This window comes from Xiphophorus couchianus, chromosome 24 (genome assembly GCF_001444195.1).
Source record: "Xiphophorus couchianus chromosome 24, X_couchianus-1.0, whole genome shotgun sequence".
Taxonomy (NCBI): domain Eukaryota; kingdom Metazoa; phylum Chordata; class Actinopteri; order Cyprinodontiformes; family Poeciliidae; genus Xiphophorus; species Xiphophorus couchianus.
Window position 1 is genome coordinate 6,122,224 of NC_040251.1, and position 16,039 is coordinate 6,138,262.

Here is a 16,039-nt window from a genome sequence, read left to right on the forward strand (position 1 = left end):
GAGTCACTGCACAAAATACTGACTTGTTTTTATGGAGGAGAAAATGAAAACAGAAGGTTACAGAAATAAAGACAGAAGATCTGCATGGATGGATGGATGGATGGATGGATGGATGGATGGATGGATGGATGGATGGATGGATGGATGCTGGGTGGAGGTTAAAGGGTGAACGGGGGGAGGTTGCCTGCACAGCAAAAACAAAGTGATGACAGAGGAAGAAAGGAGAGAAAAAGGCTGAATGGATTCAGCTGAGCCCTCAGCCAATCAGAGCGCCCGCCTCTGCTCCTTCAGCATCCTGCCTCTGTGATTGGCTGCTGGGAGCGGCGCTGCAGACACAGCAGGCTGAAGAAGAGGAGGACAGATGTTCTTCATCCCTCTCTCTGGGTTTATTTAACGCCATGGACCTGAAGCCCACCCGGGGCCGCTGCTCGCCCCGCGGCATCATGGGAACTGGAGTCCCGCGGGGCCACAGCTGATCAGCTGAGGATTGTGGGTCAGCAGAGTTGGAGATGTGAGGCGGTGGGCGGACGGCGTGCAAACTCATCCGTCCTTTTCTCTCTGCAGCTTTCTGTCCGACACGGAGCAACGATGGGCTGCAGGCTCAGCCGCAAGGTGAGAGGAGGGATGGATGGATGGAGGTGATGATGGATGGATGGATGGATGGATGTGATGATGGATGGATGGATGGATGGAGGTGATGATGGATGGATGGATGGATGGATGGATGTGATGATGGATGGATGGATGGATGGAGGTGATGATGGATGGATGGATGGATGGATGGATGTGATGATGGATGGATGGATGGATGGAGGTGATGATGGATGGAGGGATGATGGAGGGATGGATGGATGGATGTGATGATGGATGGATGGATGGATGGATGGAGGTGATGATGGATGGATGGATGGATGGATGTGATGATGGATGGATGGATGGATGGATGGATGTGATGATGGATGGATGGATGGATGGAGGTGATGATGGATGGAGGGATGATGGAGGGATGGATGGATGGATGTGATGATGGATGGATGGATGGATGGATGGAGGTGATGATGGATGGATGGATGGATGGATGTGATGATGGATGGATGGATGGATGGATGGATGTGATGATGGATGGATGGATGGATGGAGGTGATGATGGATGGAGGGATGATGGAGGGATGGAGGTGATGAGGCAGCAGAAACATTTCTTCACGTCGAGCCGTTAGTTTCTTTTTTTAAATTCTGTTTTCTTCATAAAAGCTGAAAAAAATCAGAAGCTAAAATTTCAGATTTCAGATTCTGAACATCCTGACATGAAATTATTTTGTTTTGTTTTGTTCATTTCTGAAGCGGTTCTGTTGGACCTCAGAACCAAACAGATTTTATTGTGATTATTATGTAGAAAAGAGGAAAGTGAAACGTGACTTTCAAAATGTTGAGTAAAGAAACAATCTGAAAGGTGTGGCATGTTTTTATATTCAGTTTTATTTATTCTATGAAACAAAATCTTTCATCCTGATCAGATCCATCGTTCCCACCAGCTCAGTTCCAACCTGACTCCAGCCCATTTATTTAGAAAGTCCAGTCCGGTTGGTGAGGTGTGACCTCTGACCTCTGGTCCTCCAAAGTGAACTCTAGTTCAGTTTCATATCTGAACACCAAGCGGACCGGAGCCCGCTCCAAAAGCAGGACGTGGACTACAGAGCAGGGCATTCTGGGTAAATACAGCCAAAGCTAACATGCTAGCCTAGCACTAGCAGCAGAAATGGCTCCTGGTCTTCAGCCAAAGACTAAAGAGAAATCCTCCAACACTAAAATCTGACGCCTCCATCTTGTTTCCATCTGGTGAAGAAGGAAGTTGCTCTCAGTGTCTTCAGAGGTTTTTGTGTCGTTTCCTTCAGTGGTTCTTGGTGCAGCGCCCCCACAGGCCAGAAGGGGAACAGGTTGGTTTGAGTCAGAACCACAGCAGCTGGAGGTGGAGCAGATGATGGAGTTCTGGTTCCAGTAGAACCGGGTCGACCGGACCATCAGGAGGAAACAGCCTGAATCTGAGTCAAAGTGCAGCTGGTCTGGTTCTGGTCTCAGAGGTGCTTCAGTTCTATCTGAACTGGTGGTGGCAGCATTATGATGCAGGCCTAGTCAAAGTCCAGACCTGACTCTGGTCTTAGTCAACAAACTGGTTGCCTGGTAACTGAAACAATCACAACCAGACTGGCTCTAAGAATGCAGATGCATGCCGCACTTTTCAGATGTTTCCTAGTGAAATGTTTCTGTTGTTCTGATGTTGGGTTTTCCAGTGTTTAGTCATGATGCGTTCGCTGACCCTCTGGGGGTTTTTACTGCTGACTCATCGAACCTGAAGCCTCTCCCCGTCTCTCTGCGCTGTGACTGAACGCATGAGAAGAATGTCCGGCTGCTTCCAATGTCCCGCCGCACTAATCAGATTCCCTGAAACTGAAGGATGAAACTGGAGTTTGGTACAAAATGAAGGCCGAGTCACAAACCTCACAGCTCAGCATCCATTTTGCTGAGGCTGACGTGAGTTAACGGGAGAATCCAGCCTGACGCAGAGTCTGTGGGTCAGACGAGACGTTTCTCCGTTTCTGTTTCCTGAACGCCGTCGACCCGCTAAAGTCCTGATGCGTTCGTGGTCCCGGTGTGGGCCGGCGCTCACAGGGCGGGTTCTTGTGTAACGGCAGCTCTGATCTCTGCTTTATGCAACACGACTTTTAAATAGACGATTCTTCAGCCTCGAAGCAGCAGACCCTCATCAGGAAACCAGAAAAGTTCTCCAGAGCAGAAGGTCCGCCTGCGGCTGATTGAGCTTCTGGGTTCGGTTCTGCTCACACTTCAGTTTTTCCTCACACTGTAATTCCTGCGTTTCTTTATTGTGGTTCTTCCTGCCCGATCCTTCGGTTCCGCTCAGCTCCCTCCCCCTGCCTTCCTGCTCTTCCCGCTCAGCTGAACCGGTTCAGGAATCCGCTCCTCGTTTTCTCTGGATTCTAACTCACGTCAGTCTGAACGGCCCAAACCGGATCCACTTCCACATGTGGAACTGAATCCAGTTCAAACGAGACATTAGAAACTCTAAGTAGAAACTAAACTCAGGGCCGGCCCAATAATCAATAATCAATAATCAGTTAATCACGTGATACATTAGAACAAACTCAATCATTTATATTTTCATGATTTATCGTTTTTCTCTTTCTGCCAAAATCAAACCTTCTTTTATAAAAGGATCATTTTGCTACAGAAACTTCAGAATTAATTTAATATAGTTTCTATATTTAAAGTGTTTTTCAGTTCCAGTTAAAATGTTTATTAGAATTTAAAGTTTATCATCCAGAAACATTTGTTATGGTGACTGGCCTAGTTAAAGCCCAAAGTCCTGTTCCTCTGACAGCAGCACTGAATGCTGCTTGGTTTCATTTCCAGCGAAATCAGAGACCGAGCGGCCACACTGACTGGTTCTGTTGGTTCTGGTTCTGATGGTTCTGGTTCTGGTGGTTCTGCAGTGGTTAAACTGAGTTTCATTCCTCCTCATCACTTCCTGCCTGAGATTCGGGTCGAGGAGGAAAAGCGTTTGTTGAGTCGAAGCCTCACAAACATCGAGGCGAACGGATCAGGCCGCGTTACTGTCAGAGTGCAGCGGAGCGCGTCACTCTGCGGCTTTGTTTGGCTCACACTGTGTGTGTGTGTGTGTGTGTGTGTGTGTTCGCGGGCCCGGGGCCCTGCGCTGTCTGAACACTGCGGTCCGGGTCCCGGGGTTACAGCGGACTGAGTCCTGACCTACATGGAGCCTCATCTTAACTCCCAGCACCATCAGCCACCATGAAGCGCCGACGGCGCCGTCCGCTCCGCTGACGCTGCAGCTCAACGCCGAACCAGGAAACACTTCCATTAAAACACGACAAAACCTGAGAAAATCTGTTCAAATGTGGGTGAAAGGACCGGCGGCTGCAGGTGCTGGTTGTCATGGCAACTAGCATCAAACATGTGCTTAAAGAAAACATGAAGCATTTTAAAATACCCCAAAATAAATGTAGCTTATTGATTAATTCCAGAATAATACCGGAGTCTTTGGGTTTGCCATAGATTAAAGTTTTAATATCAATGGGAATTTTTTCATATTTTAGGTTTTCCACAATAATTCATAGTGGCAATAAAGAATAATTGTCTTTATTCAAAAAATAATAAAAACTTTAAAATCTGCATTTTTACTAAAAGAATACAAACGTACAAATGATTTTGTTAAAACAAAAAATATAACATTACTTAAAATTTTTTTTATTTTTATTAACATAAAAACTTTAAAAATAACTGTCCAATTTTCTTATTTAGATTTCTAAAACTGACTGAAAACAGGAAAAATCAGAAGTGAAGTTTTCATAATTCATGACTAAAAAGTCTGCAGTACTTGGTGTTTAGCTGAGCTCAGGCAGCCCACATCATGACTCTTCCACCACCGTGTCCAACTTCCTGTCTCTAGAATGTCATCCAAGTTTTATCTTAAATTCTGAGATTTTACCAGATTTATCTTCAGATGGAAATCAGCTGCTGCTCAGCTCGATCAGTTTCCTCTTTCCTCGTGTTCAGCTTATGCAAAATGTTTTTATGTTCTCAGATAAAAAGGTGTGTGAATCATCTTTATGTAACACAATGACAGGCAGGCCTGGCAGGAAGCTAGAAGAGCCGCGGCTGGCCTTGTCCTGAAGCCTGAACTCCCACTCAGTCAGGCTCTGCAGCTTCAGACGTTAAAACCAACCTGCTGAAAATCTCACATCTATAAATGTTTGATGGCGCCGCAGCTCAGGAGGAAACGCTGCAGAACCAGCTGGTCTCTCTGGTTCCCAGCGTTGATCTCAGCAGCCAGTCCGACTCAGAACCGAATCCAGATTTGGACTTTTATTTATTTATAAATTTATTATATTATATATATTATATTTATTTATTTATTTTCGTTTATTGGCCTGTCGAGCTGCTGGTGGTTCATTTCCAGGTTTCTGAAAAGGCTGAACAGATTTCATGCATTTTCAGGTGCAGGTACAAAAATGTGATTATAGTGAAAATTTCAATATTTGTCACTATATCAGAAAATCATAGATTTATAACAGAGTGAAATATTTCAAGCCGTTATTTCTTGTAATTTTGATGATTATACATAGAATGAAAACACATCATAATACAGAAATTTCCAACATGGAAAGTCAGAAATATCAACCAGACTAGTTGTAGTCTGAGATCTTTTATGGAGCCACTTGGCTCTAATCTTTAATCATTAATATGAATTTTCCTGTTTAAAATAAACTGATAACTGTTTGTCCAGTTCAGTTCATTCTGCCCTCCTGGTTCCCGTCCCTCAGGGTAAAACTCATGAACCGCCCCGCCACCGGCGCCGGGAGGAGCTGCACTTTGTGGACGAGTATGGCCAGCCAATCACAGTACAGGTGGACAGCAAAAGGGGGCGTGGTCACAGGAGGCGGCGGTCCCACTGCGCCGTCGAGTGCAGCGTCCCATCAGAGAGACACTGGGAGGCCCTGAGGGCCATGGGCCTGGTGGAGGGGGACGAGGGCCAGGCGGACGTCTACGGCGCCGGGTGGGTACCGAACACACAACGTTCTGCAGAACCTGAAACATCTAGTGACCGCAAAGGTTGTCTGCTAAAGTTTCTCTGTTTGCCTCATTTCCCCAACCGTCCGTCCTCTGGGCCTGGAACCTTTAAAGGGGCAGATTCTGTGTTTTCCATCTTATAGCACAACCAGGTAGCCATGTTAGCTTCAGTTGTTATAAAAATGCTGTTTATATCAAACATGACTGAAAGAAATGTTACTTCCTGATTTAACTCCTTTAGATTTGGTCTCTGTCTCTTTAAAAGCTCCTGCTCTTTCTGAAGCTCCGCCTCCAGGAAGTCATCCCAACATGGCTCCTCTATTAACCTTTTAGCTCCTATTATGAGCTCAGCAGTTCCACCAGATGTTTGCTAATTGCTGCTGGCTAGTCTGAAGGAGCAGAGTGGGGAGGAGCTGCACCTGGGAGGCGGGGCTAGGCCCACCCAGGCATTTAGCTCAGCTGAATGGTTGCCATGAAATCCAAACAACATGCAGGTTTGTTTTTGATTAATTACCATGAAAGCATGATGGAAAGCTAAAAAGAGTTGATTCTACATGACACTGTCTCTTTAAGAAAGTTTCAGCTCATTGAAATAAAGAGCTTCAGCAGGAAAACATAGAAAAGCTGCAGGATTTTCAGCCTTAAGCCATAAACACAATGCATAGCTTTCAGATGGAGCAAATCTGTAGAAAGAAACAGCAAAACACGGTAAAGGTTCTGGTAAATGTTCATAAACATCCAGTAAGTTTGTTTCGTTTGGGAAGAGGAGAGATGTTGAAAAGACATGTTCTGGTTCTGCTGAAGGAGGCAGAGAAAATTTTAATGCATTAGATGGAGTTTGATTAATTTTCATGACGACGCCCAAACTAGGTAAAAAATTCAGGTGGACTGACTGGAAAAGACTGCAGTCATAAATATTAATCAGCTGCAGGCGGTTCTGCTGAGGTCAGCGCAGAACGGGTTCTGACAATGCACACTTCAACACCTGACGCCCCAACATACTCGAGTGTTCTTCGCTCTGCAGAGTCGGATATGTCCGCTGAAAGATCACCTTTTGTGACCACATACTCGGTAGTAAACCGCTCAAACAGGGTTCACATTGAACTTTTTTCCATGTGACACCGAGTCCATAAGGTTAGAGTCAACGCGCCCAGCAGAGACGACGCTACGCTCTATCCCGAAGTGACAGGTGCACAGGCTGCCCTGATGGAGAGAAACGGGGCGAGGCGCTGAAATAGCTAATTAAACTTGGTAATATCCATTAGGATTATGGAAAATAAAGGAATTCATTTCCTTACCTTTCCTTACCTTGCCTACCAATATAGGCAATGACATTGGTAATTGGTACCAGTGTACTCAGTTGGTACCAATGTAGGCAACTAGTGCGTTTGGCTATGGAATTCCAACAGTGCACAGTACGCCTGTGTGACCTCATCATTTTTCCATTCATGACTCCTTATGCTTTCTGTGGCTGGCCTCTTCCTTTACACAGGAGCTACTACAGTCACATGACTGTGACAACTGACCCATACCCGGCCAACAGCCACATGATGATGTCACCTGATGTCTATCCACCCAATGGCTACCTCCCCACAGCATCAAATGATCAACACCTCGGTAACAACTACCTGCCCAGCGTCTCCTACAGCTTGGACCACCTGGACAGACTGGACTACCAGGTGATTTTATGTTTTCTCGCTCTCAGATTTACCTGGGTATGATGATCCGTTCAGCCTTTCTGATCCGGTTTATCTTCCAGGGTCCGGAGATGTTGCCCTACCAGCCGAACTCAGAGAGCTGTCTGATTGGCTGCTATAGCTCAGAAGAAGGGAAGCCGAAGAGTTTCCCCAGACAGGTACATGAGGTGCAAGTCTTCCACCAGTTCTGAAATACAATTACTTCCTCATTCTCAAACTGGGTCAGTTTGAGAATGAATTTGAGAATGTTTCTGTGTTGGAGATCTGTAAAGGTCAGTGGAACTGACTCAAAATGTGTGTGTTTGTTGGGGTCAGCACTTAATTCATTGATTTAAAGTTGGATTATGACAATTTGCTGGTTTGAAAATTGCACAGTCTTTAAGGCAGCATTCACAGCATCCTGTTTATCTAATTTAATTCAACTCCCCTCCGTCTGCCTAGAAAGTCTAGTTTGGTTGGGGAAGTATGAATACGTAGTTTGAACCAATAGTCATAGAGGAAGTCTAAAAAGTTTGGTTCATGCGTTGATTATCTCCATCACCAACTCACCTCTTTTATTGCCTTTTTAGTCTGACTACCGACCTCCTTGGAGGCCTGACCGCCCTCTCAGCTACCTGCCCCTCAGCGAGCTTGACAGCGGGTTGGGATGTGGACCCGACAGCCCGCACCACAGGGTAGCGCTCTCAGAAGCTGAAACAGATGCCATGTCATCACTACCAGGCCACACCCCTTCCTCTCAAGGCTCCTCCTCATCCTCGGAGTCCCTGATCTCGTCCGAACCCAGCGACTCCGGTTTCCACAGCGTCAGCACCGGCGAGCACAGACGGCTACACAAGATTCCTAGCAGCCACACTCACCGGCAGGCTCACCACTTCCGCTCAGGCCTTTCTCCTCGAGAGCAGAGAGGACGCTGGGATTTGGAGTCCATCCCTGAGACGACGCCAATGACCCACTCTGGACCAGCACAGGCGTCCCGGTGCTCAGTGGGAAACAGCACGACCACAATGGTTCACTTCCACAGAGCGGAGAGAAGTCCCACGTTACCTCGCCACCATTCTCCCCCATCGCCCTCCATCGGTAAGTGAAGCTAACTAAAATGCTAGCTGCACTAATCCTAAAGTACAAATCATACGCATTAGTTTTGCTAACACTAGAGGATTATGGCAACATGCTATTAGCTAATGCTAAAGAGCAACCATCTCAACACCCACAATGACATAACGTAGTTATATCACTCTCCACAGGGTCAAATTTATTATTATTCACCTTCCTGTAATGTTTGCTCTTCAGGAAGTGATGCTTTGGAACAGAATATTTCCTTATGATTTCAGTTTTATAGATGCTGAGCTTTGCTAACTCTGTTGCTGATTTTGTCTAATTCACTACAGTAAGACATCAGTATTTAAATTATTTACTGTAAAACTACAGCAATGCATTCTGGGTACAGAATAAATGTCATTTGCTGCACCACATCATGGGTGGAGAATGTGAGCAGCACCAATAAAAAGGCTCGCAAAACAATTATTATATTTACATGTTTGCATGCAGTTATGTACTTAAGTAAGAGCATGAATATAAACATTCCTACTTCTTCTTAACAGTCAAAAACCAAAACTTGTTGTTTATCGTGTGCAGGTAGTCGCACCGAGCCCTGCCAGCGGAGGGCACTGTGGTTGGAGCAGCAACAGCAGGGTGGAGGCAGAAAGATGGAGGCTCCAGGGAGGAGTCGAACAATAACAGACTTGAGTGAAGGACAGCGGCGCCGCAGGGCAAGTCATCCCAACATGACGGACCCAAACGCCCTTAGAAACACTCACCAGAACAGCCATCCGAGTCCGAGCAGTAGCACGATGGGACCGAGGAGCAGGGCCAGTTATCCCAGTAACTGTCACCCCACTGGTCAGGTCAGCCTAGACAGAGTCAGTCTGCTTAATCATCAAAGCTCAAACCGGAGCAGAGAGGAGGACTCCCTATCCAAGAGTCCTGGATCTGCCTCTAGTGGAGTCAGTGGAGTCTCAGACTGGAGAGCATTTCAGACTCTTGGAAGTCACATGGAAAAACCCAAAAGTTCCTGTGGTCCCTTTTACAGCACACTGGGGGCTCCAGAGCGAAGTCCACGATCTCCTACGTCTCCCCGCTCCAGGCTATCCAATCAGAAGTCAGTTAGAAATCAGCTGCTCAGAGCCCGAGCTTACCGATTGGCCAGGGAGCGCAGTGAGGTCACAACAGACGAAGAAATGCGGGGAGACGGTTCAAGAGGAGGCGAGGATGAATGGGAGGATGGTCGGTGGGCGGGGAGATACTGGAGTCGAACGGAGAGGAGACGACACATGGCGTTGTCACGGCAACACCGAGAGAGGAGGGGAGGAGTGGAAGAGCATTTGGGTGGATGCCAGGGGGCAGCGGCGTCTCAGACGGTGCTGGAGCTGAGCCACCTGAAGCAGAACCGGCTGAGGAACAGCAAGCTGCTTGATGATTGGACGACAGTGGAGGAGCTGCTGACGCACGGGACGCGGGTGGAGAGTGACAGTCAGCTGTGTCCCAGTCCGCTGCTGTCAGTCACCACCGTCTGATCCTAACACAGGCACTTCCTGTTAGCTCAGAGCGAAACCTCACTAAGGTCCAGATTCATGAAGGGTTCAGTTAATGTGCTCCAGAACATTGATCCAGGCTGATCCAGTCTAAACCCTCCAGCTTGGTAGGTCTGAACTTATAAAAGGCTAATCTAGAAGTTAATTAGCCAAAAATCATTATTTACAACCAAATCTGTCAGAGAATGCCATTCCAAAGAACCACTTTCTAGTTGTCAACACAAAGTTTTACCTGGTTGACATCCGTCCCCCAAAAGCCTTGCTCAACTCAGAACATCTTTCTGAGCAGCTATCTGCCAGGTGTTAAGCCCAAATGTTTATCGGTGTTCACCGATAGCTGGTCAGACTTTATGCATCTGGTCTCTGGGGGTCTACAGGAAGACGCTCCTGAGCAATAACTTCCACATTTCAGGAAAAACTGCCTTCCAGCTGCAACTTTTTTGAGTCTGGATCTCAGTGATGTCAGAACTGAAGGGCACACTGTTGCAACCGTGGATCAGAACCTGGAGGTCTGAGCTTAAGTTTAGACCTGAAATACTCAAAGCTACAACTGGAATCAATGGAAAAGATGAGGAAAAATGTGTCAGCAGTTCTGCAGAACAACCCAAGTTGAGTTTAAACAAATAGCAACATCTGAGAGCGGCAGTAGAAACCAGCTAGTTTGCATGAGTCAAAGGCCTCTGAAGAGATTCACAACTCTGTTGAGAATCTTTGCACAGCAGACCATCTGTGACTCTCATGAAATATCACATGAGTGGTATTTCCTCGTGAAAAGTGACTCCATCTCACTTTTGGTTAAACTGGCTCAACTCGTGTTTGTGCCATAAATATCAGAGTTGATGCTCCAACATCTCCCACGTTGCAGGACTGCTGGGAGTCTGATTGCACCTTGGAGGACTTCTGCACCTTTCTCATCAAATAGCCTCCACATCCTCTGAGAGGCTGATTCACCACAGAGTTTTAAATCATCACTATTGCTGGTTTATTTCTGACTTTTCTGTTTTCAGGTTCTTCTCTCTCAAACAGAGCAGATGTGCAAAAATACGAGGCATTACCAGGAGATTTCCTATGTTTTCACAGTATTTTCCATAACAAGGCTGTCCAGTGTTACAGGCTGTTAACCCCCAGGTCAGTAGAACTTATGTTGATCATCTAATGATGGCTTTCATAATCTCTGAAGTGAAAGCATCAGACATTGGATCTATCAGAAGCTAAGATTTGCCGTTCATTAATTGCATTTGTCAGCCTTTGAACATCTGGTCATCAAACACAGTCCAGAGTTAAAATATGTTTTATTTTCATTCCCTGTAGAAATTAATTACAATTTTCTTTTGGCTCCATGAAATGCCAGAAATTCGAAGGATAATCATCAGCAAACATGATAATGTCTACAGTTATTGACTTGACAAGTTCAGTGCACAGATGGAGCGATGCAAGGGACAAGACACTGCTTGTGTTGAAATCTCAGTGCATCATGTGAGGTGCAGCAGATCAGATGGATGACAGAGTTGGGAGGTTGGACACATCGATGGTCCCGTGCTAGTGGTTTCCCCCCCCCCCTGTGGACGGGACAGAAGACATGCTCTATGTAGATGCACAAAGTCCTGGTGAAACACTGTCCCATGGCGAGGTCGTGGAATGGGTGGGACATGAGGACACTGAGGTAGAGCCGTGATGTTAGCCCTCCCCATTGAGACACTACGGCCAGTGGTCACCTAAAGTCAGTGAAGTACCTTAAGGCTCCCACATATTTCACCCAAAGTGCTGAAATCAATTCTCAGTGATGTAGTAACTTGACAAAAATTGCATCAACTTGTTTGCTGGAGAGCAGGCATCTCCCTTTCTTGACACCAGGCCCGCTGCTGCAAAATGGCTCTGTGAAATGTGTTGTGATTGGTCAGAAGTTTGTTTTTGTATTTTATGTAGAAATGCACTCAGACAGCAATGTTGACATTTCTCTTCAACTTGTCCGCTTCCTCTAGTTGGGTTTTCGCAGGCAATGCGATTACGTTTGAGGAACGTTTATCAGACGTGATGAGGTATTACGTACATTTGTACAACTCTTTACTAAATATCTACAAAGACAGTCAAATGGCTAAAAACATCTGGTAGAAACTGCGGTGTTGTCATGGATGAAGGAGGCTGTCTGCAAAAAGGTCTGGCACTTACTCCAGGGCCACTGCGTTAAAGCAAAATGGAGGATGCAGGGAGGCAGTGGTGAGCCCGGCAGGAAGAAAGTTATGCCCAAGTGCTACTGGGTTGTGACGTATACTGAAGGGAGAGAGGTCTCCCCAGGTAGTCTGTGACGTGATTGAAAGAGAATACAAATGTCCCACAACCATGTGATCACTTGTCAACTGTTTGTCTTTGGATGAAATATGGAACAGCTGTGGCAAACCGTGGCACCAGGAGAAACACCGGGGAATCTCTGCAAGAGTATGTCAGGATCAGTCAACTGTCCTCTAAACTACCATGGTCTCCCATGTGGTGGTCATCTGCGGTAAAGCAGACCTGAGATTCACCAAGGAACATGAAAAACACCATTTAACAGCTAAAGCTGTGGCTGCCATTATCAGGCCATGCACAGGGTGTTCAATCAGCAACCCAGCTGATACCTGTCATGGTGCTAGATGTCATTTAGATTCCTGGAAAGAGTCCAGTCCCTGTCTCCAGATGTCACAGGGTTCTGTGATGCTTGACACAATGATCCTCCCTTGGTGTGTCATGTCTTTGGAGAGTTGGACCTTCCTGATGTGTTCCAGATGGACACTAATTTTGGGCCACTGCGACTTTTGTACATTCAACACTCTGGGCGGGTACCAGAGCCCATAAACGTCTCCTCTGGGTCTGCTGACCTTCTCTCGCTGTTCCTGATGACTGTTGGATGCTGAGGTTACTGCCTGATAACACTGTCCTACTGTTTGTGATGTCGACTCCACTGCCTCCTGCGGTGATAGATGCAGTAACTCCTTGAAAACCAAAGAGTAGAAACCTTAAGAAAAGCTCAACTAAATCCTTGAAAGCAAATGCAAAGAATTGAAAACTGCATGAATACTTCACACTTTGTTGGAGCTCTGTTTGTGTTCGTTCCACTTCCCAATGTTCATGAAACCACTCCGCTGGCAACTGAAGTGGTGACAGCACACAATCACAAGTCTGTTCACATCACCACTTAGTTGTAAATGAGATGTCAGCAGCAGATTCAAGCAAACTGTGGCACTTTTCATCCTTTAACTGATTAATTGAGCCTCTTATCCAGCCTGTCAGACTGTCAGTGATGACATTCAGGTAGTTTTAGATCTGAGAGTGGATCTGTCAGGAGTGGAGGAGAACCGGAGCGTCTCATTACTGTGAATGGAAAATACTGATGCTTGTTTCATCTGCTCTGAAGGGCTGCTGGAAGCCCACATGACTACAGAAGACATCTGGAGAGAGATCTCTGTCAGGGTTAAATGTTATGATGTAACTGTTCAATGCAATTTGTTAAATATGAGCAAATGTCTATTTATTTTCATATTTTAAAGACTGAGTTTATGAAATCTGAGATTTATTGTCCAAGTTGTAAACAATAATAGATGTCAGGGTTTGTTTTTCTAATCTGTGTGTGTTGGTGTGTATGCTATTGCAAGAAGGAGAGTAAAAAGTTCGATACTGTCTGTAGTGTTTAGCCAAAGATATTGTGTAAATCTGATATCTGGACAATCTAGAAGAACTGTCGCTGTATGATGTAAGAGTATATTTTATAATCATATTAGTTTTATATATTTTCTGCTTTATTTTGCCTTCTGCTGGTCTGTACATAGATATTAGCATAAACCACATTAGCACTGCTCCTAATTAGCAAACATGTCAACAATCCCCTGAAGTGTCACAAGTCCTTTAGGATTTTCTCAGACCTTAAACCATGTGAAGTTTAACCATGTCGTGAAGCACAGATAGTTGCATCCATCCATGTCAGGGACCAACAAACAGTAGAGAGGAAAAGGAAACTGTCTACGGAGGGACAAACTACCGGCCTCAAAATAAGGGGTCACAGTGGGGCCCAACTGGACCAGTGGGGACTTTCTCTGAGTGAAAGAAGAGGGACCCACAAATAAGCTTCTAAGTACCCAAAACAACTGATTCTTTCACTAACCAGATCTATCATTCAGCCATACAGACAAGACCGTTTCCAAGCTGCCTGTAGGGTCCAGAAATCACCAATCAAGCAGGCCCAATCACACAGGCGAGCTTTCAGAAAACAAGCTGGGATTGGCTAACCAAAGGATCAGTACAGAGCATTACGCTTACGTTTGTCAGGCATCTCTAGTTTTAAAGGAGAAACACACTGGTGGTGTGTGTCACCTTATCAGTTTGGGTCTAGCTGAAGATTCGTCTCTGAAGGAACAATGAAGCTTCGCCTGACGTCCACTGACCAGTTTGACCAGTTTCATTGTAACCTGCCCTTTGTCTGTGAACTGGAAAGAAACGATGTGTGACGCAGCATTCTGCGGCGGTCCTGGTGAGAGTTTGCCTTAAATTTGTTGGCCATCTTTGTTTTGATCTCACAGGTCGTTCCTAAATCTCATCTACCAGAACCAGCTAACCCTTAGAGAAGTCAACGTTACATGTTGGCTACAACCTTCAAACCCACACATAGGAGCCTCTGCTGCCTTTGTTTAGGCAAATCTGCCTTGGGTCCACGTAGCGATAGTGCCCCAAAAATATACTAATTAGACCTTTTTTATGACTAAACGGTCAAATTATGACATGGACAACAAAAGAAAGAAAATGGCTGAAAGCCCCCTCTTATTTACTCACGTTTCTCACAGTGTCCCAAAGTTGGAAAAATCAGCTGAAATCTCATCCAAGCTTAGAATTCGTTTCAATTCCAAAATCCAATATGGCTGCCTGCCATGTAAAAAGCTTTGATGGCTGCAAAATTAGCTATTTATTTGGACTTCTATCAGTAGTAGTGATAACATTTCAACATTTTAACCTGATGCACCTGCGGTCCCACTTCTACTGGTAGTCAGTGTGTGTATGAAAACAATGGACAGACATGCATTTCAATCTTACATTGTTAACAGCATGATATTTAGCATGCTAGTTAGCATGGTCACCAAGCACAGTAATGAGAAAGTCGTGCAAGTTTTTTTAATTTGCAACTAAAACATGTTTAGGTTGGGCTTGATGTAATTCGCAGAGCCTGAGATTCAGCAACCCAAAAACTCCTGCTACACCAAAGAGATTCTGAAAAAGGGAAATGTTTTAATTCTGTTATGTAAATGTGATTGTTTAATTTCAGATCTTGCCAACTTCACCAATGTGTTTTAATTAGCTATACTTTATATGTTGCGCTTAGCTTAGCTTAACTCAGTTTAGTTTAGTTTTGTTTTGCTTAGCTTAGCATGAAGGCTTGCTGGAGTACAACCGGCCCAAATCTGAAACACCTTTGTCTTTTATCTTCAACTTTTCTTTATAAGTAAATTTATAAATTCAAACATTTTTAGACCATAAAGAAGGTGAATTGTCATTTTTCTGGTTCTGGCAGTTGGTTTAGTTCTGGTTCCGGTCCACTATTATAAACTTCACCTACCTGCACCGAACCTTCCCGCGCTCAGTCCGCCTGCACGTCATCAGGAAGGACATTTGTTATTGATGAAACATGGCGGCTGCTATGACTCATCCGGCTTTCTGTTCTTGGGTCTGTGATTTCCGTGTACCTCACTGTGAAGCTGAACCGTGACGTTGGTGACCTGAGTGGTGGAAAGCTGGTTGGAGAAGTTTGAAGGAAATGACGTCACAGGAGACTGTGAAGTCAAACTGCTTACTGTGAGTCTGGATTCTGTCGAAATTCAGCATCTCAATAAAGTTTTATAATGAACTTTCAGTCTCAATGACTTTTTAAAACCTTTCTCAGTGAATTTTTTATATTATTGGAAATAATAATAAATAAATAAATACATTTATTTATTTTTAATAAGAAAATAAACATTTTAATGCCTAAAATGTTGATGTAAACAAACGCGTGTCTGGTTTATTGTTGTTTTGAAGCAGTTTGCATCAGAGGGTCGCCATGGCAACGGTGACTGGCATGTCATACCTCCGACGTCGACTGCGGTTCTGCTGTGATCCGTGACCGTTGCCATGACAACCAGCGTTTCCGTG

The 16,039-nt window shown here is 45.2% G+C and overlaps 1 protein-coding gene across 2 annotated transcripts; it reads left to right on the top strand.

The window, feature by feature from the left end:
• Positions 1–228: 228 nt before the first annotated feature.
• LOC114141102 (uncharacterized) lies at positions 229–15,756 on the top strand. 2 transcript variants are annotated; one of them, XM_028011541.1, is made up of 7 exons: positions 229–489; positions 565–612; positions 5,355–5,587; positions 7,094–7,280; positions 7,361–7,456; positions 7,868–8,375; positions 8,934–15,756. In XM_028011541.1, exons 2-7 carry the CDS (start codon positions 589–591, stop codon positions 9,869–9,871), a joined length of 1,986 nt encoding a protein of 661 aa, XP_027867342.1. In that variant the 5' UTR covers positions 229–489; positions 565–588; the 3' UTR covers positions 9,872–15,756. The 2 variants fall into 2 exon arrangements, with proteins under 2 accessions (XP_027867342.1, XP_027867341.1); XM_028011540.1 differs by having other exon boundaries at positions 230–612.
• Positions 15,757–16,039: the final 283 nt, after the last annotated feature.